Here is a 27,831-nt window from a genome sequence, read left to right as displayed (position 1 = left end):
AATTCGCAGGTCCCAGAACTTCGCTATAACCGAGTTTTACTATAGGTAGTAATTACACTTTATAGAAATGGAACATTTCCTCATCCTTGGACTGATTATAAAGAATACTTTTGTAGTGATTTAAACATATTTATTTCATTGATAAGCTGTTGAATGAAGACTGATTGATGTCAATGTCATGTATTGTCAGATTGAGGCTAACAGGTAGAACCAAGTCCCAGTGTTGAAGAATGTAGCGTTTTGCACAATTTTTTCCATATCTTTGAACATATCACTTTTTCCCTGCAAAACAAGAATGAGAAGCATCAACAAGCATTCTGAGAGTAATGCTGAAGCACTGGCCCCAGCAAACTCTTACAAGGTGTACATTTATCATTATGACATAAATCTATGAGTTCAGTAATTTATGCTAACAACATAATTATCAAACTACTTCAAAATTATGAGGTCAAAAACCGTGGTAAATTCTGAAAGGCTTTGTCACAGGTAATGCACATGTGAAATACGAAAGTCAAAGCTATGGTTTTTTTTTATAAAGTTTTTGAGACAGACACAGAGGAATGAGATTTAATGTTCCCATGTTTTCAAGAAACCAGGGGACGTTTTTTCAATTTATGTGTATTTGAAAGTTATATGTACAGGCAAATAGAAGAAATGTCTTTCATTTTTGAAAAATTCATGAAAGAAATGAACTCGAGACTTCTCAGAATGGCTTTAAAGCACTAACATGCTTCATGAAATTTGCCTGTTTTGGGAAGTCTAAGTTCATTTCATATTTCATGAAATTTTCAATAATGAAAAGCTTTTTCTTAAGGGTTTTTCAATTTTAATTGGTAAAAGACTGTAATTCCCTAAAACAAGGGTCACAATCCTACGAAACTCAGAACAAGATCAGTTTTCTGCTTTGCAAAGTAATTTCCCAACTCTTGATCGATTTGTAGTTTTCAAATTCATTTGGAAAACAGAAATTTTAATCAACTTGGAAGTTAATTAACTTTGATACATGTGCATGTATTTACATGAATAATGAATGGAATCCTCTGAAACTTGAAGATTATCTGCAACAATGGTGTCAAAGTTCAATTTAAATAAAATGTTTTGGAAACAGATTATTTTAAATTTTTCAGTTGATAAAGGTTGATACCTTAACCTCTAGATCCCCAGTTTCACCTGTAAGGACTTCTAGAGTCTCACACTAACAATGGAAAGTCAAGTAAACACAGAAGATTTCTGGAATTGCTCTTGACATTACCTGCAGTAAACCACTTTGGGACTGCTGGTTTTTTCGAGCCGGTTGATGGTTCAGAATCTGCTTTGCTTGGTTTTGGTTTAGATGTGCCAGGTTGTTGATCTTTTCTTGAGGAATTTGGAGTCTCATCCTTAGGCAAGCTGTAAAATAAGAAATAAAGAAAACTTTACAATTTTACACAAGCAAATAAGATACATCTACTGTATATCTGCACGTCTTCCTGTACACGATCTATTTGCTTTTAAAACCAACAGCAGAAGTTTTTGAGATTTTCTGACAAGCAGAGGTGACCATAATATTTTTTTTTCAAAATATTTCCTGACAAAAACCTGCCTTTTTTCCACAATATCCTCTGCTTTGCTCTTTGGACTGATTTCCTTCATTACAGCCTCCGAAAGATAATGATCTGAAAGTAAAACAGAAATCATGTACATATAAAAATTACACATCACCAGTGTGAAAACTCAAACAAGATACATAATAAAGGAACGTTCCCTACTGGTAATGCATATAGTATTTACTGCTGCGCAGAATCAAAAACATTCAAACCTGGATGGAAACTTTAAAATAATTTACATACATGTACAGGTGTATATATGTTTTGAAAGTGACAAACCTTTTGTTGTCTCTGATCCAAAATACACAACAGAGGCCGGTGCTAGTTTTGCCTGTAAAATACATCCACATAAACTTCATCTTCAAACATTTCTCTGACTTATTACTGCATTACAATTGATGTACAAACTTTTTTTTCGACTTAGTTCTTCATTACGTTTAACTGTTGCATGTACATGTATGCCCATATTAGCACTAAGATTGAAAAATTACTTTCTGAGCTTATAAAATGCATACAATACCTGAATCAAATTCAGTGTTTGATCCTTCAACACCTGTTTTGGAGGTGCAGTGTCTGAAAAATAATGCAGAAAATTGATCATAATACATGTACAGCATACTGTTAGTTAATGTAATTCAATATGATCAGTGTATCCTCTTCTATGACATATGCATGGTGATAGCACTGAACTGTATTTTGTACTTACAAAGATAGAATCCTTGGCTTTTGTCCTCCAGATATTCTTTCACAAATTTATGCAATGCATGAACTGAAAAATCAAATAATCAGTGATGGCTATACAACATAAATTAATTATGCATTTCAAATTGTCAAAAATTATTTCCTGAATTAGAAAACAAGAATTCAAATTAAAATGAAAACAAATCGGAGCTCTCTCACACACCAGTCTCTTTTGGTCGGAATAATCCCTGGAGCACTACTTTGTCTGGAAACTGGATCCGGATGACCACATGTTGGTATTTAGAATACTGCGATTCTAGCCTTTCCTGAACCATGCTTCGTGTTAACAGTGGCTGCTCCATCTCACTTTGTCTGTGTAGGGAAATTATAAATCTTAAGTGTAATCTTTCAGTATAAACTAACTTCAAAATGCAAGACAAGAAGACACCTTCAATAAAACATACAGCCCACTCTAGTATTTAAATAAAGCAGGATCTCAAAATGCACCCCCTCCTCCCCAAATGAAACAGTATAGATTCATATAAAATTTTACAGGAATCTCCTGCATTGCTCCAAACTTGTTTTCAAATCATTCAACAATTCTACATGCATGTAGCGCTAAAAATAGTCTTAGTATAATTTTGATGATACATCCACATGCAGTAGAGAACTGAGATACTTACGCTTTCTTCTGTAGGTCTACCATCATTTTCCTGATATCATTTTCTGTTATTTCAAAGAATTCATCAGGAAGATCTACAATCCCAAATAAATACAAAATTTACTGAATGACAGGCTTAACTAGCATAAGTTTAGCACATCTCCCAAATGATACTGAGAAAAGTTCATATCCCATTCTTAAATTCCAGGGCGCTTCATTGTTAAAATTTGTAATGTTTTTAAGCTGATAAGATATTCTAATCTTACTTATGCATTGCAGACAACTGACCTTCATTTGAAGCTGTTGATTGGATGACTTCCTCAGCATTAAACAAAACAGCTTGTCTGTCACAGGGCTAGAATCAGATAGAAGTTACTAAATATACATGTAGTTCAGAGAAAAAGGCATCAGAAAAGGTGGATAACAAAGCAGCATTAAGATGTCTGAATTTACCTTGAATTCCTCTCGGTTGACTTCACTACAAAGTAAATAATTTACTGGTTATCCTTAGAAGACTTCTCTTAATTACATGTACATGGTTATTCTCATTGTTCATAAGAAATTTGTTGATGTATTGATTTTCCTTCTTCTACAGATATACATTAACCTACCTTAATTCATTTTTATAAACATCTTTTCCTTTTGTGTCTTCTGGAAACTGTGTTAATATAAAAACACACTTTTATAAGTATTGAAAAAAAAACTTTTGTATTTAATCAGAAGGTTTTTTTCTATAACAAGATGTACATAACAGACAACAATAAATGACCTTGAACTCTGCAAATTGAACTGCCTCTTGAGGTCGACCTCTCTTTGGTTTTGATCCCCCTGCTGCTTGCCGATTGGGTGATGGGTGTAAACCCATTTGTGGCATGTAATATGCTGCCAAACATCTTGCAATCTACAATTTAATATAGTAGTATATAATTGTTGGTTTAATTTAACTTTAAATAATTTCTGTACATTACAAAGTAATATTATGGCTGGTTTTAGAAGTTATTAGTGTTATAACGTACATGTACTACATCACTGATTTTAAAATTTATTAGTTTTTAGTGGTACATGCACTACATCATTACCTCTTGTTCTTGTGGTGACAATTCATTGAAATCTCCAGGAGCAAACACTTGAACCCCTGGAATATTCATCTGCCTGATTGTTTCTACAAAATCCTGCTGCTGATTACCACGACTTTGACCTCTACCCTCATTTGATGCCCTATGACCTGGAGTTTCAATCCTTTCCTCTACTTCCATTGGTTGTTGTGATGTGCTGGGTACTGATGTACTGGGTTTTGGGTCTACCTCCATGGCTTCCGAGGTCTGACTTGTTGACTCAGTTGAAATCTCAGATTTGTCTTCAGTTGATTGTGACTTTTCCTCAGACCTGTCAATGAGCTCTTCAGCTTTAGGAGGTAGAGATTTATCCTCCTGTTGGGACAGCTGTCTTTGAGCTAAAGAGTCTAGCTTCTCCAACTTTGTTTTCTCTCTCTCTATTTTATCTAAAATTTCTGCCATCACTGTGTCATCTACTGGCCTGTGAACAAGTCTGATAAGAAAAACAAAAATATTTCTGAGTGTATTTACCACAATAAACATCTAATCCTTTTTTTTTTTTTTTTATTAAATTGTGATATGAAATCATATGTTTGACTAACTATGAAATGATATTTTTACAGTGTATGAAACAGCCCAATAATTATTCAATAGTTTGTGGATAAACTGTATTCATATACTAGTATACTGTAAAATCACATATTTTCGTGGGGCCCAATTATTGCAGTCAGGAGAAACTATGGGTTCATAAAGATTTGATTTTGTGGATGAAGAATTGTTGAGTAGTCATGTATATGACATTTTACATCTCATGGTGGTCATGAATTAGTGGGTCTCCTCATACCTTGAAAACAACAAAAATTAAACCCCCATAAAAATTAGTGAAATTAGTGACAGTACTAGTATTATATGATGTTCACCTTATGACAGCTTTTCCACTAGTTAAACCAAGTTTTCTAAGTGTCATGGTCTGTAGTGCAACCTCACCTATTACCTAGGAATAAAGTGAATCTTCATTGTTATACTTTTATACATGTGATTAATACAATTAAAAACAGCAAGGTCTTAAAACTCAGTACAGTTATTTTTAATTTATCTGGGACCAGTAGATCAAGCCAATAATCACACATATATTACAAGCATTAGCTCACCTCCTCTCTCATGTAGATACAAGTAGTTTGGATGGGGGGTGTATGGGAAGGATCCATCTTACACAGGTTTCCTGTGTGAGCACTGTAAAAAATTACTTTTACTCTAAAATAACCGTGTTTTTATAAAAATTCATTTTTACTGTAAATCTTGTATGTACTCTGTCTCAGTAAGTCTGACATTTCAATACTGTACATATTCTGTGTGAATGTCATGCTCTGGAAGAAAAAATATTCCAGATACATGTATTATCCACTGACAAATTTCTCTTGAAATAGAAGAACCAATAATCAGTACATATTTCCCAGAGACTGACCTGTCTGCTTTCTCCCAGTGCTGTAGTATGTCCCACAGTGATGTGGCAGGTGAAAATGTCTGCTGAAGTCTCTGACCATCCTCCAGCTGTAAGGCAATCAGAACATCTTGTTCCGCTCGGCTGGATTCACTCTTCACCAGTTCCAGTTTAACATTGTTGGGTAGATTGGAATACCTTATGGATAGGGTAACATCTACAGTCTTTCTTCCATGTCTGTAATACAATAATTACAATGATAAGGTAAATAGACATTATAAATATAGACTAAAGCTACAGTACCTCTGAGTATTTTGGGTAAATTAATTCCCCAAAAAGCATTACATCAAAGAAATCATTATCTCTTTTATGACATTTTCTCAAATTTCATCACAAGCATGACCAGAGGAGAACCACAATATAAAAAAAACAATGAAAATAATAATAAAAAAGGCACTGCAAAGCAGAGCATCCCCTTGCAAATGAGCACATCAATCCCAATATAAATTATCTCTTGCATAACTTCTGATATACACACACACACTCACTCAACCCTGACACACATGCATGTCACTATATCCAACCCAACTTAATTGTGGGGAGATAAAAAAACAAGCAAATTCAGAGAATTGTGGTTGCCCGCTTTCTGGGTCCTATTGGTTGGAGTGCCATGATCTATGGCTTATAACTGTCTTGTCTGTCCATCATGCTAAAAGAACCAATTTAAAGTTATACCCAACGTTAAAGTTTTTGTGCAAGACAGATAGACAGACTGAATGAGATTTAATGTCCTATGCTTTCATGAAACAGTGGACAATAATGTACACATCATACTTAAGTGAGTAGTCTTCTGGAGGAAGGAATCCCTGCTTTTTACACACTTCCTCTAGTACCTGAAATAGAATATGATGTCTAATAAAACAAGTGATATGTAAACAGAACTTTTCATACTGATATAAACAACAAGAAATAACACTGGGTAATGGGAAGGGATTACAACTTACATACACTGAAATTTAATTATTATTATTATTATGTTGGTTCTAAAATTCACATGTGAATTGAGAAAAATACTGTGGATATCAATGAATACTAAGACTATATCACTTAAAAAATATAATTTGAATGGAATTTATTACGTTTATCCCTTGGATATATATTTTTTTTCAATTCCCACACTGTATTCCAATGCCTAATAATGTCATAGAAACAATGGGCTAATACATGTATAAGGGAGTCCTTTAGGGACTTTTTAAACAGATATATTTGGAAACAGAAAGTACATAAACCTTGGTTATAAATAATAATTAATACAGTGTATAATTAAGTAGGTAGTTTGACATCAAAGGTTTCTGTTCAACTTAATTGTACCCTGACTGACTTGTAACCAAGTCAACTTGAACCAAATATGTCAACTCATAATAAAAGGCAAAAGTCAACTCGTAACCAAGATTCTGGTTACATAACTAACATTCTGGTTACGAGTTGACTCCTCATATAGCATGATAACCCATAATCTAAGCGAGATTTGTAGGGATTAAAAATTTTGGTCTGGTGTCCCTGCATAATCTCAGCGAGATTCGTAGGAACTAAAAATTTTGGTCTGGTGTCCCTACGTAGGGACACCAGACCAAAATTTTTAGTCCCTACGAATCTCGCTGAGATTAGATAACCCGTAACTAGAAAACACTGATAAATGATATTCAGAGAAGATTTATTTATTCCAGATTGATAAACTCAAATTCACTAGACAAAGCTCTATGTGGGCTAAAAAAAATTCTTTGAATTTCAACATAGACTGAAGTGGTAGATCAAATGTTTATAAAATGTGTGTGTTGCCCAAGGATGACATGCAAATTTGAAACTTCAAGAAGGACTTGTAACACAGTTTGACATGTCATTAAAAGAAATGCCGACCGTTTGCTTGAAATAAGCATAAAAAAAGGTATTTTGTACTTACCTGAAGTAGTTTCGTATTTGGCGTTACTTTAACGTTCTGTCGCCGGCCGTTGGGGCATAGAACTTGAACAGTCGACATGTCTCTCAACTTTTTGTTTACACCGGAAGTAAATTTTAGCCGCTTACGTTTCATAAAATAAATAATTTTTACGTACTCATTATCACTAACATTATCAACAAAGGTTATTTAAATTATTCATAATTACAAAATAAAAAATTCAGAATATTACTTCATGAAGATATTATATAAAATAAAGTTTTCGGCATGTACATAAGCGACACTACTGAGAGGGGTTGTTATGAAATCTTTCTTGCAGAAGAAGCAGTGTTTCTAAACGGTGTTGACTAGACGTAAAATATGGATAGAAGAATGGAAAAGTAGATCTTCATAATGAAACATCACATTAGTGAACTTAATTCCAGTAAGCTAGAAGTCAATATAAGCGTTCAAAATGAGTGAAATCCAACCAAGCTCCATCTCTGGTGTGATGGAAGACTGGAATGGTACAGTGAGAGGAGAGTGTCCCCCAGAATCTGGTCATGAGGATTCTGCTCCCCAAGAGGAGGATTCTACAACTAGGTTTCATGTCGATAGGACACTTATTCCTTCTGCACAACTCGCAGAAATGAATGAAGACAGTGAACTGGGGGATCTTGGGCTGACTGTCTTCAATCAAGAAGAATTTGAGGAAGGTCTGTTCTGAATGAGTGTTTTTTTTTCTCTTGTAAATGGTTTAAGATCAACCTTAGAGAGGAACCTAAAAGTAAGCATGTATTTAAGAATTTAATCCCCAGGTACATCTTTTGCAAGACAAAATACCGGTATGTCAGTTTTAATGAAGAATTCATGGATTTTTATCATACAGGTGTAATGGCTCAGGTAGATATGGCCTTGGCTAAAGAAGAGGAAGAACAACAGAAAAAGAAACTTCAAAAGGAAGAGACAGACATCAAATATGATATAGCGTAAGTAGTATAATAATATTTATGTAACACATACATTATTATATTTATATTGATTTGAATTACCTATCTCCAATTTCTTATGTTTAAAGCAAAGTTAAGAAAGAAGTTGAAACTATGGATAAAGTTTTGTCAACTCTTGGAAATGCAGTGGGAAACAGTCATGTAAGAAACAGACTAGTCTCTGTCCAGAATCAGAGAGAAAATAAGGTAAATCTCACATTATGACATCCTTCTTTAATTAAAATAATTTGATTATAATCATTGTTAAAAAAAAAAATAATGAAATAGCTTAAACTTTTTACAGTTAAGTCAACTGAAAACTTTGTATGCAAGACAACGTGCACTACAGATCAAGATAAATGGGACCTCAGACATTCCACAGGATGTTTTTAAACAAGGTAAACTTTTCAGAATAATAATGATATTGCTATGCAATTTCAGGCAGGAAGAATGTTTAAAACAGTAAGATTTTTATTTATTCTATTGAATTTAGATGGAGCTGCACTGAACAAGCTACTAGGACTGGGTTCTAAATCAGAGACAGAAAAGGAAAAGATGATCAGACTGGGGCAGATGACTCCTTTTGGAACTGTTGTCTCATCATCAACAGAAAAGGATCCAAAATTTACAGGGGAGGGTGTGAACGAGGTAGAATACTTTTGTTCTTTTCCAATTTTAAAAGGAAAAAAAATGAGGCAACCGGTAACTATCTGCTTTGAAGATATCGGTTTTATTTTGCTTAATGTTATGTCAGACAGGGTATTCATGTACCTTCAGTATTAAAACCTGTACAACCATTTGCAGAATGGATCATCAAAGGAAACAATAAGTAATAAAGAAACTCATGAAAGCTCAAATTCTTCTGTCAGCCATGGAATGATAGACTCACCAGCTTCAACATCACAAAATACAGACAGATCTGAAAACTTTTTTGACTCGAGAGACAAGAAATCTTACCGGAATGATGTGGAGGGGGCATTTTACAAACACAATTACAGAAGTAAGAGGAGATACTCTAGGATTTCCAGGAATTTCCGTGAAGATTCAGCCTTGAGTGATGAAGAGAACTGTTACTATGATGACCCAGAGGGTTACTTGTCAGAGGGGGATGAGTATCAACCAGAGGAGGGGGAACTCGTGAGACCGAGCTCTGAGGACTCGGGTTTAGAGGATGAACCAGATATATCAAGTAATGATTTACTAAATTATTTTACTGGGTGTGTGTTAGCTCTCTCAGACTATATATATAAATAGTAAATAACTTTTGTTTTTAAACTGTTAATAGAAGAGAAGAAACGGAAGAAAAAGAGTTCAATAATAAAGCCGAAGAAACCTCCAAAGTATTTTGTGTCAAATGAAGATGAGGACTTTGCTGTTGCAAGCAAAAGGAAAATTAATCGAGACATTGCAGAGCGAAAAGGCAAAGATGATGGGGATGAAGATTTCTATCACAGCCGTATTGAGTAAGATTGAAAAAAGTCTAGGGGGAATTCTGTTTTAGAAAGAAAACTTTATGTGACAGAAAATTTCTGAATAAATACATGTATCAATGTACTTTAAACATATTTTTTTTTCACATGGAGTCATAATTCTGTAAAATCACAATTCCTGTTAGAAAATTAAGTGGATTTCATGGACTGCCATTGTGTCTTAAACTTACTTAAAGTTTGTTGTGATTTGTGACAAATTTACACCGGAAATTTTAGACTGTGTACATAACTTAACTTAATCCCACACAGAAAAAAAAGGATGTCTACAACAGTATTAATATTTTTATAGGGAATTTAACAAACTTGAGAGGAAGAGGTTAAAGAGGGTGGATACTGGGGAGATTGAGGAGGAGCTTGATGAAGAACTGGAGGGAGGGCTCCGAGTACCGGGCAGAATCTGGTCCAAGTTATTCAAGTAAATGTTAACAGTGTTAAAGTTTAAAGAGAAAAAAAAGCACATCTTAATATAAGTATACATGTAGTTGTAAATTGTGTTGCTTCAAAAAAGATTCTGAATTACATGTACACTGTACATAAACTGATACCAGGTAGATCAAAAAAAGAGAGTAAATATCAAGATTTTTCTGATCTTTTCCTGATTTTTTTATCACACTCCATCATAGGAAGCAAGAAAGTACCGATAAGTTTCAAAGTCTCAGACTGAAAATGTAACAATGATTGTTATTTTTTAAAAAAGATTCTCTATATCTGATAAATAACAAGAACCACTTTAAACTAAGTGCCAGTAAAAAAATGTTACACATGTGATAACTAATGCCAAATACAGCACATCTTAAATGTACAAATTTACATCTAGTTATCAGAGAGTTGGTGTGAGCTGGCTGTGGGAGCTGCACTGTCAGTCAGCAGGGGGGATAATCGGAGACGAGATGGGACTGGGCAAGACCATCCAGATGATAGCCTTCCTGGCGGCCCTGAGACAGAGCAAAATAGTCTCCAAGCACTTCAAGTAGGCTGGTTTTGTCTCATAAAATTGACATAAAGTAGGGGTTAGAAAGAGATAGTGAATCAGTAAATTTACATGTTTATGTATTAGTTTGTCTGTTCATGCATTGGTTTTACAATTTTTTTGCTCTTATTCTCACAAGTATTTATTATAAATTATTTCTATTTGTACACAATTTCACTGGTTCACATACTCAACATGGATTGTTTCACATTTCAGATACCGTGGTTTAGGGCCTACAGTCATTGTAACACCAACAACAGTTATGTCTCAGTGGGTTAAAGAGTTCCACAAGTGGTGGCCATTGTTCAGGGTGGCCATCCTGCACTCCTCTGGGTCCTTCACTGGGAATGAGGTAAGTCTGACAATTCTGAACTCTTCTGGTATTTTCTCCGCTGTTAGATAAGTTGAGTTATTCCACACACCTGTGGATCATGTATTGGAGTCAAGTCATAATCTGTGATGAATCTGGAAAGAGATTGCTTGAATAGGAGCCTAAGGAGGACATTGCAATATACATGTATTAAGATAACAAATACATGTACAATAATAATGATCTAACAGACTTCGTCAATATTTTGTAGGAGGAGTTAGTACAGAGTATTGTGAAGGATTGATCAGCTAACTTGTTTACTGGTAGCTAATATTTTATAGGAAGAATTGGTGCGAAGTAGTGTGAAGGATAAGGGGGTCCTCATCACTCACTGACTTGGTTAATATTTTGTAGGAGGAGTTGGTACGGAGTATTGTGAAGGATAAGGGGGTCCTTATCACTTCTTTCAGCACCCTGGTCATCCATCAGGACAAGATCCTGCCGTATGACTGGCATTATGTGGTGCTTGACGAGGGCCACAAAATTAGGAACCCAGATGCTCAAGTAACGCAGGCGTGCAAACAGGTAAAGATAACAAAAGTATGAAGTCAGGCACAAATGGGAGGGGTTGGGTTAATGTTATAGACTTCAGATTAGGCCAATATTCACCCTCAGTTCCCATGTACATGATAGTTAAATATGGCAGAGAGTTTTTCAATATCTTTTAGTAACTTAATCTGAAAAGTATTGATTTAACTTAATAAATTATGAACCAAATGGAAAACGCCAAATTTTGATAATCAGTTTTGCCCATTGATGGAGAGTTATGTGTCTCTTAATTTGGAAACATTGCTTTTTTCCTTTGATAAGATGCATGTATTTTTACTTTCAGTTTCGGACTCCACATAGAATCATTTTGTCTGGTTCCCCTATCCAGAACAACCTGAAGGAGTTATGGTCCTTGTTTGACTTTGTGTTCCCTGGAAAACTTGGCACATTGCCAGATTTCCTGCAGCATTTTTCAATTCCTATAGTTCAGGGAGGATATGCCAATGCCACAGAAATGCAGGTAAGCAATGGTCAACATCAGAAGCCATTTTTATCAATTTTGGTAGATACAAGATAAGTTGTCTAATACCTTAACAATGTTTGAGCAGGTTCAGACAGCGTACAAATGTGCTTGTGTGTTAAGAGACACCATCAATCCATATTTACTGAGGAGGATGAAAGCAGATGTCAAAATTAACCTTCCAAGTAAAAATGAACAAGTAAGTATGTACATGTAAGTTTTTGTGTATCCAAATTTTTCAAGGAGGATGAGGTATGACATTTTATTTTTCAGTTTGTGTAGAGTAATTAAATTTTCTACTGATAAATGGAGGAGGTTGTTTTTTTAGGTACTGTTCTGCAGATTGACTGATGAACAGAGAGACGTGTACCTAGAATATCTCCAGTCAAGAGAGTGTCAGGCTATTCTGGCTGGGAAATACCAGGTAATGGAATGGAGACAAAAATTGTTCAAGCTCAGAATTTATACACTGTATGTACTGTTGTGTCAGAAAAAGCAATTTAGTAATTTTATTGCTCATAAATTTGATCAATTCATAATGAATAAGGAATCCCAGAAGTAGCTCCTGATTTTATTATGCTGCTTTACAGATCTTTGCTGGCCTGATCACCCTGAGAAAGATCTGTAATCACCCAGACATTTGTACGGGTGGACCCAAGCTTTTCATTGGTGAGGACAGCCAGGGAGACCCATCCCTGGAGTATGGCTACTGGAAACGATCAGGAAAGATGATTGTTGTGGAGGCACTGCTGAAGTTATGGAAACAACAGGGACACAGGGTTCTACTCTTCAGTCAGAGTAGAGCGGTAAGAAGAAGAGATTCTCCTGTCTTCATCACAGCTAGTCTGTTACCCTCTATAAACCACTTAGAATTACCTTGTTATCTCGAACTCGATGGGTCTGAGAAAAAACTTCAAGTTATCTGATGATTCGAAATATCGAGGGTAAAATACTTAAAGAATAAGTAGTTAGGACTTCCAAATCACTTGGACATATCCATGGCATTTTGAGATATCAGTGTTTGAGATACCAAAGTTCAACTGTATTTCAGCTTAAAAAAAATTCTATTATGTTATACAGCTATACATTCATTGGAAATAGTGTTTATGTTTTATCCATAGATTATGTGTATTGCAGATGTTGGACATTTTAGAGTCTTTCACACAAAGTCGTAACTACAGTTATCTCAGAATGGATGGTGGTACACCTATCTCATCACGACAGGCCATGATAACCACTTATAACCAGGTACAGTACAAACTTGACTAAAGTATGGCTATTCTTTTAATTTTATTAATAATATAAATTGAAATTCATTTTCAAGAATAATTAAGTACTTTCTTGCAATAGTTGTATTGAGAATATGTAGTACCGGGTACATGTACATGTATTACTGGAGACAGTATTTACCAATTTATTCTACATAATTTATACATGTATAAATCATTCAATACTGTAGGACCCTTCAATCTACCTGTTCCTGCTGACCACACGAGTGGGTGGTTTGGGTGTAAATCTGACAGGGGCCAACAGGGTGATCATCTTTGACCCTGACTGGAACCCCAGCACAGACACCCAGGCCAGAGAAAGGACCTGGAGGATTGGTCAAACCAAACAAGTCACTATATACAGACTCCTGACCTCAGGCACCATAGAGGAAAAGATCTACCACAGGTATGTCACTGTCCTCTGTCAGTTTTCTAAATTTGTATTTCCTTTTACACCAACTTCTTTTTCTCTGTTGTCTATTTAAGAAAATAATTATTTGTTATTTCTTTTATCATTAGACAAATTTTCAAGCAGTTTCTGACCAACAGAGTCTTAAAGGATCCAAAACAGAGGCGGTTCTTCAAATCCAATGACCTTTATGAATTATTTGAACTTGGAAGTAAGGGCAATAAAGAAGGAACAGAAACAGGAGCAATCTTTGCTGGAACAGGGTCAGAGGTCAAGAGATCAGAGGTCAAAGAGAGAGCCAATCGGTTTGATGTTCTGCAAGATAAAAAGAAGGCTGAAGCAGTGAAAGAAGAAGAGGAGGATCAATACTTTGATGAGAGTGAAATCAAAAGAATGAGAGAGCTGGCAAAAATGCTCAGTTCTAAATTAATGAAATCAAAGTCTTCTGAAAAAGTGCCACACAATGGTAGTGCCATAACAAACAATACTGCAGGTATTTGTTCAGTGGAATCTAAGAATCTTTTTCAGATGAAGAGTGACAGTTCTGCTCATGGATCTGAAGATTCTAAGGACTCTGTTCAAAGCAGCATAATGGAGAGTGAGAATTCACAGTTACCATCCACAAGCAGTCAAGGTTGTTCTCAGATATCAGTCAGGCTTGACTCTAATGACAGGGATTGTCATGATAAACAAAGTGATAAAGCCAAGTCTAGTCCTCATCACCAAAACAAATCACCTTCATCTAAAGATAAATCTCATCACAGACACTCCCACCATAAAAAACATCACAAACATCATAAACATAAGCATCGGAAGCGGGTCAGAGATGCAGGTAAAGCAAAATTCTTACAGTGTTGCTGTATTCACTGAGTCAAGTCTCATTGAAAGGTACCATTTATTTGTATCGGATACATTTGTAGAATTTGAGGGGAAGAAGATACCTCATCTTGTGAAACAGGATGTGTACAAACAGAATCAGGAGAAGGAGGAAGAGGAGAAGAAGATCATGGATGATTACGTCCTCCACAAACTCTTCAAAAAAGGTCAGGAACACAATATACATATGTAGTCAAACCTCGTTATCTCAAACTCAATGGGACCGAGAAAGAAGTTAGAGATAACCAAGGATTCGAGATATCAAGGGTAAAATACTTAAAGAATAAGTGTTTGGGACTTCCAAATCACTTTGACATATCCATGGTATTTGAGATACCAGTGTTCAAGATACCAAAGTTCAACTGTATATCTTCATACAATGTATTTCTTTTTCTACATTAAAGCCTTTTTAGGTCACCTGAGTCACTCAGGTGACCTATTGCTATCTCTTTTCGTCCGTCGTCGTGCGTCGTCCGTCGTTTGTCGGTCGTAAACTTTTGAACATTTTCAGCTTCTTCTCTGGAACCAGTGAACCAATTTCAACCAATTTTGGCATATAGCATCTATGGGTGAAGGGGAACAAAAATTGTGAAATTCGTGGCCCCTGCCCCCCTGGGGCCTGAGGGGTGGGACCAAAACCATCAAAATTAATGCAATCTTTAAAAATCTTCTTCTTTACTCCTGGACATCAAGCAGTCAAACTGTTGGCATGATTGTAATAAGCATTGAGCCCTCTACCAAAATTATGAAATTCATGGCCCCAGGGTCAGGGGTTCTGGTGCTAGGGCGGGGCTATATAGATCATGTAGTGAAAGTGCATTATTTCTTTGAAAATCTTCTTCTCTACTCCTGGGTATTATTGAAACAAATTGAATACATACACTGTAGTTATGATGAGCAAGAGTGACTCTACCAAAATTGTGAAATTCATGGCCCCAGGGTCAGGGGTTCTGGTGTTAGGGCGGGGCTATATAGATCATATAGTGAAAGTGCATTATTTCTTTGAAAATCTTCTTCTCTACTCCTGGGTATTATTGAAACAAATTGAATACATAGTTATGATAAGAAAGAGTGACTCTACCAAAATTTTGAAATTCATAGCCCCAGGGTCAGGGGTTCTGGTGTTAGGGCGGGGCTATATAGATCATATAGTGAAAGTGCATTATTTCTTTGAAAATCTTCTTCTCTACTCCTGGGTATTATTGAAACAAATTGAATACATAGTTATGATGAACAAGAGTGACTCTACCAAAATTGTGAAATTCATGGCCCCTGGGTCAGGGGTTCTGGTGCTAGGGTGGGGCTATATAGATCATATAGTGAAAGTGCATTATTTCTTTGAAAAGCTTCTTCTCTTCTCCTGGGTATTATTTAAACAAATACATGGTTATGATAAGCAAGGATGCCTTTTCCAAATTTGTGAATTTCCTGACCCCTGGATCAGAGGTTCTGATGTTAGAGCGGGACTCTATTTATTATACAGTGAAAATGCATTAATGCTTTAAAAATCTTCTCTGCACCTGGGCATATCAGAGGCAAAAAGGGTAAAAGTTTTAATAAGGAAGGGTATTTTTACCAGATTTTTGAACATCAAGACCATTTGGTCAAGTGTTCTAGTCCAGGCCAGGGCTCTATTAATTTGTATTCTACTGAGAGGAGTTATTCCCCTTTGCCATTTACTTGTGATAATTAATCACTGTAAATAATGTACTTGAAAGGTTAATAGAATAAGAGAATTATGCAAGAATTTTTATTGTATAATACAAAAAGTACTTTCATAGTTTTAATGATCAGGTAGACTTGTCTTATTAAGGTTTTCCATCCCTAATAGGAACTAATTCTCTATCCTTAAATATCAATCACGTATATAATACTCTGATATTAATTCAAAGAACTTTACAGTAGAAAAGGATTTACCAAGTGAAAGTTTCAAAAACATAATTAACTAAGCAGTATGTAATTAATAGAAATTGCATTGAAGTCTACGGAGACAAGCGATTTTTTTAAAATAAAAATTCAGATAATAAGAATATCAATAACTACTGTGGTGGAAAGATCCATTAAATCATTAGAAATAGAATGACAATTGAAAACAATTTTTTTACCGTATATTTTTTTAAAATTGATTTTTATTACTTAAAAAAGAGGGAGATAACTCTTCAACAAAGGTCAAGTCATAAATTAGGACACTTCCATTCTTACATGCTAATAGTAATAAATGTAGATTATGTCTAAATATACTGAGTATTCCACCCGTACACATCTGTTATGTATTCAAATTCATTGAATATGAGGCTATTAGGGATGGAATACCAGTACCTTAAATGTTAATCAAAGACCAAGAGTCTTACTCAGGCCAATGTAAGAGATTTCCACAAGGAATTAAAAGAGTACAGAAGCACTGATAGTTTCTTAATATACTGTCTGGTGAGAGTGATAAATGGGGAACAGATTAGAACCTAATTTATGAACTGTTAATGAATACTAGACTAATTATTTTGTTAATCCTGATCACCCTATTTTTCTTGCTTTTGGGCAACAAAGCTTCACCTTTCAGTTCATTTTATACTCTATGGATCCTCTAAATTGTTGTATTATACTCAGGTGACCGTTAAGGCCCTTGGGCCTCTTGTTAAATTTACCTGTTACAGATATATATATATATATATATATATATATATATATATATATATATATATATATATATATATATATATATATATATATATATATATATATATATATATATATATAACAAGATGTATTGGAATATGCCCTCAGCAGTGGCTTTTGTTGGGTACATGCAGTTACAAATTTATTTTTTGACTTTTGACCTTCATATATGACATTGATCGTAATCTGTCATGACCTTGACCTTTACTTTGACCAAATATAAAGTTTGTAGGCCCTTATATTATGTTCAGGAGATAGTGACATAGTGATGAAAAACAAAGTAAAAGACATGCAGAGACATGTATCAAAAACAAAATGCTTACAAGCTGTTATTTCAGGACCAAACATATACATCTATGTATTATTATTTTACAATTACACATACAGGTATAGACACTGCAATGAAGCATGATGTGATTATGGATCCTTCCAAGCATGACTACATGATTGTGGAGAATGAGGCAGCTAGAGTTGCCAAGGAAGCTGCTCGAGCTCTGAAGAGGTCAAGGTCAGCCTGTAACTTAGCAATTACAGGACTGCCTACTTGGACTGGCCAATCAGGGGTCAAAAAGTAAGTCATTTGTATTTATTGTAGAAAAGAATATCAGGTATTTCAATTTCCAACAACATTTCAAGAATCCTAATTTCTTTTTTATTTTCAGGCCAAGATTTGGACAGAAGAAGAATAGCATGTTGATTGATTCCACAAAGAAACAGGAGACACAACCTGCTGCTTCAGTGTCCACTGTAAGATTCATTATCACATGCTTAGTTTCTGTATTTACATGGGTGCATGGAGTACAGTACATTGTACACGAAAAATATAATGAGCATCTTTATAATGAAACCATGGTTTTAAACAAGAAAAATTATTTTTCCTAATTTTATGGTTTATTTAAACAATTATAGCAAAGTAAATTTAACAATAAGAAAATTTCATGTCTTAATAACATGATTACTTTGCTTTTTGCAGTTAAAAAAATCTGATTCAGACCCACCAGTGAAGCATTTTGATGGTTCTCTGGTAGGCAACGTGGTGAAAGATCTAAAAACAGGACAATCTTCATCAAGTTCTATGACTTCTGACCTCTTATTGAACCAGATGAAGAAGAGAAATGAGCTAGTGGCAACACCCGGTGATGAAGAGGAGGATGACATGGGAGATAACTCCACGAACCCTGTGATTGATTTAGATTCTTACAAACTTATCTCAGAAATTAAAAACTTTATTCTGTTTGGGTGTAGTATGATTGGCAAGGCTTCTACTCAGGAGATTCTGGATGAGTTCGGTCCTAAGCTTCCTCCTTCCAACTCCTCCTTGTTTAAAGCCATGTTGAACAAAATATGTGTGTTTGAACGAAATAATGGCATAGGATTCTGGAAACTGAGAAATGAATTCCGTTGAAGATATATGTACTTGAGGTTGAAATGCACTGTCTTGTTTACACCAAATTACCTTCTTTTTTTCAGGGAGTTCTTTTGCAATCATTCTTTATTTTGGAGTTTGTATTTTAAGGGTGCTTTGAAACTTTTTATGAATGTTTTGCAAGCTTTATTGGCATGCATACACTATATTTATATGATAAAAGTATAATATGACTATCATTAAAGGATACCAGGTTGTTTTTTATCTAAATGTTAATTGCCAGTTAAACTCAATTTTGATACAGAGTTCCATTGTGAAGTCAGGGAAAACATGTATGTGTTCATGATATGATAGAATTTTAAATGTATATTAAAGAATATCATGATCATAAAGATGATACAACTAAAGAAGAGTCCAGTGTTTTGTATGAAAAGATGTTTCAATGAGAAAAAACAGAATGCCTACAATCAGAGACATGGAGAAATACAGTGAATAGATCACCAAAGCCATACAGCACTTGAAGAGTATATTATAATGTTAAAAGTGTATGTAAAGCAAAATGCCCCAAATAGTAACATGGTTAAACTTGAACTCTGACCTGAAATAATATCCTTGTAAATTATGTAAAATTTTAAGACAATTTGAAAAAAAATATGACAAAGTGTAAGTTGTGAATTGACAAAAAACTACGTGTCCTAGATCTTTGAACTTGATGGTACGATTGGTGGAATGGAAAAGAGATAAAATTGGAGCATGATTTTTTTTCCTGTATTTGTACCACCAAGGGATACTGTTAGCTCATCAAATTATGCTCCCTTTCCCCATCCCCAAAAACTGTGTAAACAATATCCAAGTTTGGTATAATTTACTACTGTTTTTGTAACAAGGTTTACACATTTATGATCAGCTTCAGATGACATTCTTCACAAATTGAAAGTTTACACTTTATTCTGTGACTTGAGCTTGCTTTAATGAAGTTGGATTAAGATTATGCTACTCCCAAAGATCATGAGCATTTGTCCTGTCAGTATGGTTGTCCAATGTTTTTGACTGCAAAGTTAAGGTCTACATGGATGACATCATTGACTGCCATTAACTTTGAACTTATCAATGACATTGGGTCAAGATCATGATAAACCTTGGAGTCATGAACAGCCCAGATGATAAGTTTTAGCATTTAATGTTTTGTTTGGTGGTTGGTTAACGTCCCTCTCGAGAATATTTCACTCATATGGAGACGCCACCACTTGCCGGTGGAGGGCTGCAAATATTGACCTATACTCTGTACTCAGGGCCACTAAGCAGCGAGGGATCTTTTTCATGCCAGCACCTACTGTGACAAACATTGGTTTATATGGTCTCATCCGAAGGACCGGTCTCCACGTCCTGCAGTGGATTTGAATCCATAAGGATCAACTCCTTATGCCGCAACTCTAGAGCAAATGCTCTAACCACTGCGCCACAGCATTTAGTGTTTATCCAGCTACAATATTATGTGTTGGACAAGTACTTTACAATTCTCCTTCTAGTGACTCTGGCCATGAAAAAATGAATGATTAAGATTGAGAACACTCTCATGTTACTAGGATTCTTATTGTCAAGTACAATCTTTCACTGTTTCTCCATTACATTGTTTTGGTGTAGACACATTGCACAGACAAACAGATTGACAAGGGTGATTCCTATATCTTCTTTATATGTCGATCCACTTAAGTGGTGTGTAGTTGTATAACTTAGACGATAGACATGTTACTTATGTTTTAAATTGCTTTCTAAAAAAAGAAAATGTGATGATATATCAAGGAAATATGTATATTCAGAATCATTAATAATTTAATACATGCTTTTATATTTTAATTTATTGTCAACAAATAATTTTGGTTATCGGATATAAAATTCAACAATTGTATAATCATTAAGTCAGTTAACAAGGTTTGAAAATCATGAATAAATTACGTTTTAATTAATTACACTTACGAATATGTATACTATATAAAAACATAAGCCATATGCTTTTAAGGTATTTAAAAAGGTAAAACCATTTTTAATAGTTCTCAGCTGTCCCTGAGGAATATTGCATCTCTGAGGCTGTACATATTTATATCCTTTAGCCTCTCTTAGAAGACATTTAAAAAAAAATAATGGAAAATACATGTACACAGAGAAGAAAATGATCACATTTTGCTCGTGCTCTGGGCTTTCTTATAATCTTCATACAGATACAAAGTTTTCCTGGGGACGCGGATATTTTCTATCTGATATATACACTTGTAGAGTGCATTGTACATAGATGGCCAGCGTTTGTCTGCATCAGCCCCAGGACGGGATGTGGGGTCTAGGTGACTGGTGGCGTATGCCAGCCCCACTCTGTAGGTGGTGTCTGCCAGGCCCATCTGTCCTCCATATCCACCATGGCCAAACATAAACATTGTCTAGAATAAAGACGAGAGCACCTATTTTAATTAAATGGAAAAATATCTCAATATGTATGTTGGTTGTACTATATGTAGTACATGTACCGGTATATGCAATCTCTTTTTATTGAACAAGATGTGTTTGTGAAACACTGATGCCCCCATATGGCAACTTATAGCAAAGGTTAAACTTTCTCAAATGCAAATCAAATATGTTGATACCCAAAGTAAGGTCTTGCCTCTAGGAATATACCTGTGAAATATGAAAGCCCTAGCAGCAACCATTGAATAGATGTGGAAAAGGTTAAAGTTTTTCAAAAGTAAGTCAAACATCAAGGTCAAATGGAAAAAAAATAATGGTGCCTAAGGAAAGGCCTTCTCGCAAGAAATATACTGGTGAAATATGAAAGCTGAAGCACCAACCATTCAAAAGTTATGACCAAGGTTTAAGTTTTCCAAAAGTAGGTCAAACTCCAAGGTCAAGGTCAATGAATTACAATTGTTGGTATTCAAAGGAAGGTCTTGTCACAAGGATTACATATGTGAAGTATGAAAGCCCTAGCACCAACGGTTCACAAGTTATGGCCAAGGTTTAAGTTTTCCAAAAGTAGGTCAAACTCTAAGGTCAAGGTCAAAGGGTCAAAGTTGTTGGTATCCAAAGGAAGGTCTTGTCACAAGGATTACATATGTGAAGCATGAAAGCCTTGCACCAATTGTTCAAGAGTTATGGCCAAGATTAAAGTTTTTCAAAAGTAGGTCAAACTCAAAGGTCAAAGTCAAAGGCTCAAAGTTGTTGGTATCCAAAGAAAGGACTTGTCACAAGGATTACATATGTGAAGTATGAAAGCCCTAGCACCAATTGTTCAAAAGTTATGGCCAAGGTTAAAGTTGGGTAAAATTTTGTAAAATTAGGTCAAACTCCAAGGTCAAGGTCAAAAGGTCAAATATGGTGGTACCCAAAGAAAGGTCTTGTCACAAGGAATACACATGTGAAATATGAAAGCCATAGCTCCAACCAATCAAAAGTTATGGGCAATGTTAAAGTTTTTGCGGACAAACAGACAAACAGACAGACAGACGGACAGGGCAAAAACTATATACCCCCGAATCTTCGATACGGGGGCCTAAAAAATAGAAACCTGCAAGCATTTTGTATTTTTCCCCCATATACACTGTCACAACAAAAGGTATTTACATCAAGTTTTAATGTACAGTTCTTTTATGTATAAAATTTTCATCTGCAGTATCCTTTCACATAATTCGCTGAAGTAAAATTGCCAACAGTAAGCAACATCCACTCACCGGCTTTCCTTGTTCCATTACTGGGAATATCATCATCCCATAGCTCCACATTCCATCCATACTAAAGGCCAGATCATACCCACCACTCTTTATCCGCTGGAATCTATCCACCGAGTCCTGGGAGAGCAGTCGTTTCCCCTGCCACACCCCACCCTCCCCTAGAATAGCATGGAACTTGGCCATGGACTCCGCTGTCCCGTGACCACATACAGATCCTACGGGGAGTACTCTGATATCTGGGTCATTCATCCTCCGAACCTGGAAAAAAAATGCCAGTAATGAACGCAAATCTGTTGAACTTTCCCTCAGTAATGCATTTTTACTAGGGATGTCAACGAATATTCGAACATTCGAATATTCATTCGATGAGTTGACATTCGAATATGAATTTAAGATTCGAATATTCGGTATTTTTCAGATTTCATTAAAAGAAGTACATGTACTGCGATTAATAAATTTTGATTAGATATCCCCTTTAATTTACAAGCGATCAATTTTGATCGCCTGATTTCTTTCACATATAGATCTACTAAATTATTTTGTTTTGAGTAAGATGTTAATGAATTATACATTAATGTTTTATGTATAATACAAAACGTACTTTCATACTTTTTTATTTGTTAAATACAATCGGATATAGAAATGAGGACAACAAAAGGCAAACCTTCTTAGAATGTCTAAAAGACATGAAGAGAATACTTATCTTAATAAATTTAATTGATCATTGAATGGATGTCCGATGGAAGATGTTTGTAATTAAATTTTGTAAAGGGCTCAATTTCAGAATAAATGTGTAAATTACTTGATTATCACGGGTTGTGCATAATCCTGAATTTTATTTTCATTATCGGGAAAATAGTTAATTACCTAGGAAAATTATCTATGGAAATGTTTGTTTATATTTTAAAAACATTGTATCAAAGATTATGATCATATTTCTTATTAGGCCGATAATTGTAATTAATTGCATGTATTGAAATCTGAACATTATACGACTATCCTGCCTTTGGTAAGACGACTGGTTCCTCAGTTGGACCTACTATAAAAACACATGATTGTATAATTTGTTAAAATTGTACTTTTCTACATTTAAATCAAATATTTCAAACATTGATAAATATCAAAAGGAATTCCTTCTTCTACACCTACAAAAGTCTTCAAACAATTTTACTTCCAATATAAGAATACCTACTCTAAACCTTTCAAGTAGGATGATACATATTTAAACCAGATTTTATTTATTTATCGAATATTCGAATATATTCGAATACTTTCATTGAATATTCGAATATGAATTATCGACAGAATTGACATCCCTAATTTTTACCAGTTGAACAATCAAACAGGAATTTTGAAAAAAAAATTATTATACATGAAAATTTTTAAAACATATCTTGCTGGAGAGAAAGTTTAAACACTCAAAATTATGAATTGTAATAGTGTAAAAGTTACATGAAGACTGTTACATATGTATCTGTCAGTAAAGCATTATTGTCCCTAATGATTTCTCCTCTTACCCGGATGAAGTCTGTAGGGTTGTTAAATATGTATCTGTCAGTAAAGCTTACGACTGTTATTGTCCCTAATGATTTCTCCTCTTACCCCGATGAAGTCTGTGGGGTTCCCTCCTGTTAGCTGTAGAATGCTGAGGTCACCTTTGAAGTTTCTGATATACTCCTCCTGATCAAAGCTCTTCATCATCACTATACGAGGTGCTCTGTACTGCTTCTCATACGGAAGACCAATGTGGAAGTCAAGATCTGTAATATGTTCGAAACTTTTAAAATCAATAAATTAATAAATTTTGTTTTATTTGTAATAATTGCAAAGCAAACAAAGGTTGTATGGAATGAAAATAGTTTCCTCTTAACTTGAAAGTAATGATATTTTTGCACGAAATCAATATTTGTTATGAGTGTGCTTTGCTGTATCAATTGCAGTTTGAAGATCATTTTTTTAATAGAGCTTTGTTAGATGTTCATGAAACAACAGCAACAGACCTTCCCTGGACATCAACTTACCAAACATCAAGACTCTTTCTCACAAAGTTTAAAAGATATATATATATATATATATATATATATATATATATATATATATATATATATATATATATATATATATACACACAAATAATGCCCCCTTCCCCTTCGAATTTTCAAATTTAAAGCAGAATAAAAATGTTACACACCAAATGGTACTGCCATTTCTTCATAGAAATACTGTGATAGGCTCCTCTTTTGGGGGTCCACTCTTCTGACAATTTGATCCAAATATAGAGCAAAGGTGATAGGGTGGTACCCATGGTTAGTGCCTGGAATGGGGAAAGATGTTTTTTCCTCAATTCTGAACATAAATAATAGTTGTTGCTTAACTTATCATGTCAGTATGCTATAAATATCCTCACCAGGAGTCCACAGCGGTTTTTGATTGGCAAGTATCCTCCCCAGCTTGTCAGGGTCGTCCTTAGACATGGCCATTGTGAACTTCTCCTCGGTACATGATAACCCGGCCTACAGGTAAGAAAAGAAATTTTTCAGTCAATTAAAAGTAAATTTCCACATTTCTCGGCATTAGATGATGAACAAAAACTTTTTTAGTTACTCAATACTGAAGACAAAGAAACTCTTAATTCTGTGGGCAAATTCATAAATGATAACATGTTGTAGTAGCCATACACTTTTACATATAGTATTCCCTTTAACTGAAATAGTACAATATTATTGTTGAAATGAGCAATGTCATTTACAAATTGTTATACCATCCATTGGCATATCTTTTCTTTATTATTGTAATAATTTCATACTTGTCTGTTATGGGCTCTAAATTAGAAAATAAATGTTCTGTTCTGTTCTGTTCTGGTAAGACAGGTAACATTAAACAACCCCTGTGTACAGGTAAGTTAGATATAGAGGGAAACAAACAATACCTATCTACAGCTAAATATGTCTGCTACCTACCCTGTTTGTGACTAGTGTTTCCAAGGTGATGTCTTCTTTCCCATTGGCTGCAAACTCTGGCCAGTATTTACAAACCCTTTCTGAATAATCCAGGAAACCTCTGTAAATAACAATTGGCAAGGACTAGGTAAATAAAACTCATTATTTTTATCTAGACCACAGATATAGAAAGTACTTGGTAATAAAAGAAAACATAAACATAACTTTCAAGCAAAGCCTCATAGTTCCTCTATATACTTACAACTTTTACAGTTATCTTCCCTAAAAGCACCAGTTACAAATACATGTATATATCATATCTAAACACAACCTTTATGATGAATCAACTCCATGTCTACAAAACTATAATTATTTTGTATATTAACAATTCAGTATTGTCAATATTGGTATTATCTTATCTGTCGGCCAGGTGAGCAATAACTTACCTGTCTACGAGGTGAGCAATAACTTACCTGTCTACCAGGTGAGCAATAACTTACCTGTCTGCCAGGTGAGCAATAACTTTACCTGTCTACCAGGTGAGCAATAACTTACCTGTCTACCAGGTGGGCAATTACTTACCTGTCTACCAGGTGAGCAATTACTTACTTGTCTACCAGGTGAGCAATAACTTATCTGTTTACCAGGTGAGGAATAACTTTCCTGTCTACCAGGTGAGCAATAACTTACTAGTCTACCAGGTAAGCAATAACTTACCTGTCTACCAGGTGAGCAATAACGTACCTGTCTACCAGGTGAGCAATAACTTACCTGTCTACCAGGTGAGCAATAACTTACCTGTCTACCAGGTGAGCTATAACAGTTGCTGAGGGAGATTTTGTTGTGGAATAAAAACATGGCATCAGATCTTTCTTCCACTTGACCCTGGACTTCCGATCAGCATATCCTCCCCAGATATTTACCACAAGTTCCCCCCTGTAGTATGCCGCAAAAGTTCCCCCTCTCTCAATGTCATTCTCCAGATTATACCTGTTTATTATAATCAATCAATCTAAAATTACCACAGTTCTCTCTCTCTCAATCGTGTATATAGTATCCCAGTTTCACTGAGGCACAGAATTATATATTAGGGACATATTATACTAACAGGATAAGCAATTTCTTCAATGCTATGTTTATATATATGTTTAATATACTGGTATGTAGTTCCATAATCTCAACATATATTGATGGGTATCGCCAAAAATTTCTTATCGCGATAAATCACTATTTTTCCCCAAAATATCAAAATATTTTCTCATGAAATGTTTACACACAAATTTTACTATAATTTTAAATGGATATCCATAATATTTCTTACAAATATGCTTGAAAAATGTAACTTCACTTTTTAAAAATATTTATTTACATAATATAAAGCAATTGTTTGGATGCTAGGATGCCATTCCTTTTCAGTTTTCAACATTTGTTACACTTCCTGTAATTTTAATTCAAAAGTTTGAACAAATAAATGAGTAATTTCTGGAATTTTCTATAGTATATGTACCTAAATGCCATTATTTTAGTCTATGTATCACGATACGTATCACACAATTAAAAATCACAATATACAGGCATACCAATAAAATCGTGCATCCCTATCAACAAACCTGAATACTTCCAAGACTTTCTCAAATCCTGGTTTGACAAATCCATCAATGTGAATTGGCTGTTTTCTGTGAGGTTGTGACATTGTTTTCATTAATGTTAGTCTTCCGCCCATACAAAGTGCCTGTACATTCTTTTATTCTATATTAAAGAACACAAAAGAAATATTTTACCAGCTACAGAAAACAAACATGCTCCTACAACATATTCTGAGAGCATATTCGATCAGTATATAAACAATTGCAACTTAATTCAATCACTATCATTATATAAGAACCAATTTTGCATGTCTCTTATGTTTCTGAATCAAGTATACTTGCCCCTGATGTATCTTTGAACTACTTTCTGTGTAAATGTCCTTAAATCTCTCTATATTGGACTGGGACAATCATGGCCTGGTTTCTGAACTTTGGATTCTGCATTACACACACAGAAAATTAAGAGTTATCTTTCTTTGTTTCTCCTCCTTTTTAATGAATAAAACAGTTTTAACTTTAATAAGTCATCTATTCATGAAAAAAAAAATATATATATATACACTCACATTTATGTCAAAGATTATTACTGACATTAAAATAACAACATTGCTCTCCAAGCCACGTACACTAATATTTATTGATGAAAGGTGATTTTTTTCTAGAGAGAAATCAGAGCATACTAATTATGAAATAAATAATTATATTTCTATAAGCGTATCTCAAAATGCTTATTCACATACATTACTCATTTGGGTAACCTTTGTCAGATGTGATAGGTGAGCTGCTTAGTGCTTCATGCTTCTAGTCCAC

General features: G+C 34.7%; 3 protein-coding genes across 4 annotated transcripts; 1 reads left to right on the top strand and 2 right to left on the bottom strand.

The window, feature by feature from the left end:
- Positions 1–127: 127 nt before the first annotated feature.
- LOC133200906 (tether containing UBX domain for GLUT4-like) lies at positions 128–7,493 on the bottom strand. Its single transcript, XM_061336720.1, has 18 exons — positions 7,385–7,493; positions 6,259–6,317; positions 5,449–5,661; positions 5,135–5,216; positions 4,904–4,977; positions 4,008–4,476; positions 3,698–3,829; positions 3,540–3,586; positions 3,382–3,406; positions 3,217–3,283; positions 2,951–3,023; positions 2,491–2,639; positions 2,293–2,355; positions 2,107–2,159; positions 1,866–1,917; positions 1,583–1,655; positions 1,253–1,389; positions 128–282 (listed from the first exon to the last, which is right to left on the bottom strand). The coding sequence occupies exons 1-18, from the start codon at positions 7,460–7,462 to the stop codon at positions 272–274; spliced, it is 1,857 nt and encodes a 618-aa protein (XP_061192704.1). The 5' UTR covers positions 7,463–7,493; the 3' UTR covers positions 128–271.
- Positions 7,494–7,735: 242 nt separating this feature from the next.
- Positions 7,736–19,142, top strand: LOC133200708 (DNA excision repair protein ERCC-6-like). The gene is made up of 22 exons (XM_061336475.1): positions 7,736–8,076; positions 8,250–8,349; positions 8,439–8,556; positions 8,654–8,747; positions 8,843–8,997; positions 9,154–9,538; positions 9,635–9,812; positions 10,129–10,254; positions 10,657–10,809; positions 11,026–11,161; positions 11,534–11,704; positions 12,012–12,188; positions 12,277–12,387; positions 12,517–12,612; positions 12,779–12,994; positions 13,326–13,436; positions 13,648–13,862; positions 13,976–14,697; positions 14,786–14,908; positions 17,802–17,985; positions 18,077–18,161; positions 18,388–19,142. The coding sequence occupies exons 1-22, from the start codon at positions 7,836–7,838 to the stop codon at positions 18,817–18,819; spliced, it is 4,329 nt and encodes a 1,442-aa protein (XP_061192459.1). The 5' UTR covers positions 7,736–7,835; the 3' UTR covers positions 18,820–19,142.
- Positions 19,143–20,655: 1,513 nt separating this feature from the next.
- Positions 20,656–27,813, bottom strand: LOC133200705 (beta-lactamase domain-containing protein 2-like). Of its 2 annotated transcripts, none has more exons than XM_061336473.1 (10): positions 27,762–27,813; positions 27,364–27,459; positions 27,046–27,184; positions 26,234–26,425; positions 25,457–25,556; positions 24,904–25,009; positions 24,688–24,810; positions 24,099–24,256; positions 22,497–22,754; positions 20,656–21,212 (listed from the first exon to the last, which is right to left on the bottom strand). In XM_061336473.1, exons 3-10 carry the CDS (start codon positions 27,156–27,158, stop codon positions 20,955–20,957), a joined length of 1,308 nt encoding a protein of 435 aa, XP_061192457.1. In that variant the 5' UTR covers positions 27,159–27,184; positions 27,364–27,459; positions 27,762–27,813; the 3' UTR covers positions 20,656–20,954. The 2 variants fall into 2 exon arrangements, with proteins under 2 accessions (XP_061192457.1, XP_061192456.1); XM_061336472.1 differs by having other exon boundaries at positions 27,364–27,509; positions 27,762–27,789.
- Between the last annotated feature and the right edge of the window lie 18 nt (positions 27,814–27,831).

The sequence above is a fragment of the Saccostrea echinata genome, unplaced genomic scaffold (assembly GCF_033153115.1).
Source record: "Saccostrea echinata isolate AGI-Se365-2 ecotype Australia unplaced genomic scaffold, CSIRO_AGI_Sech_v1 ptg000041l, whole genome shotgun sequence".
NCBI classification, from domain to species: domain Eukaryota; kingdom Metazoa; phylum Mollusca; class Bivalvia; order Ostreida; family Ostreidae; genus Saccostrea; species Saccostrea echinata.
This window is presented reverse-complemented; position numbering and strand designations above follow the sequence as displayed.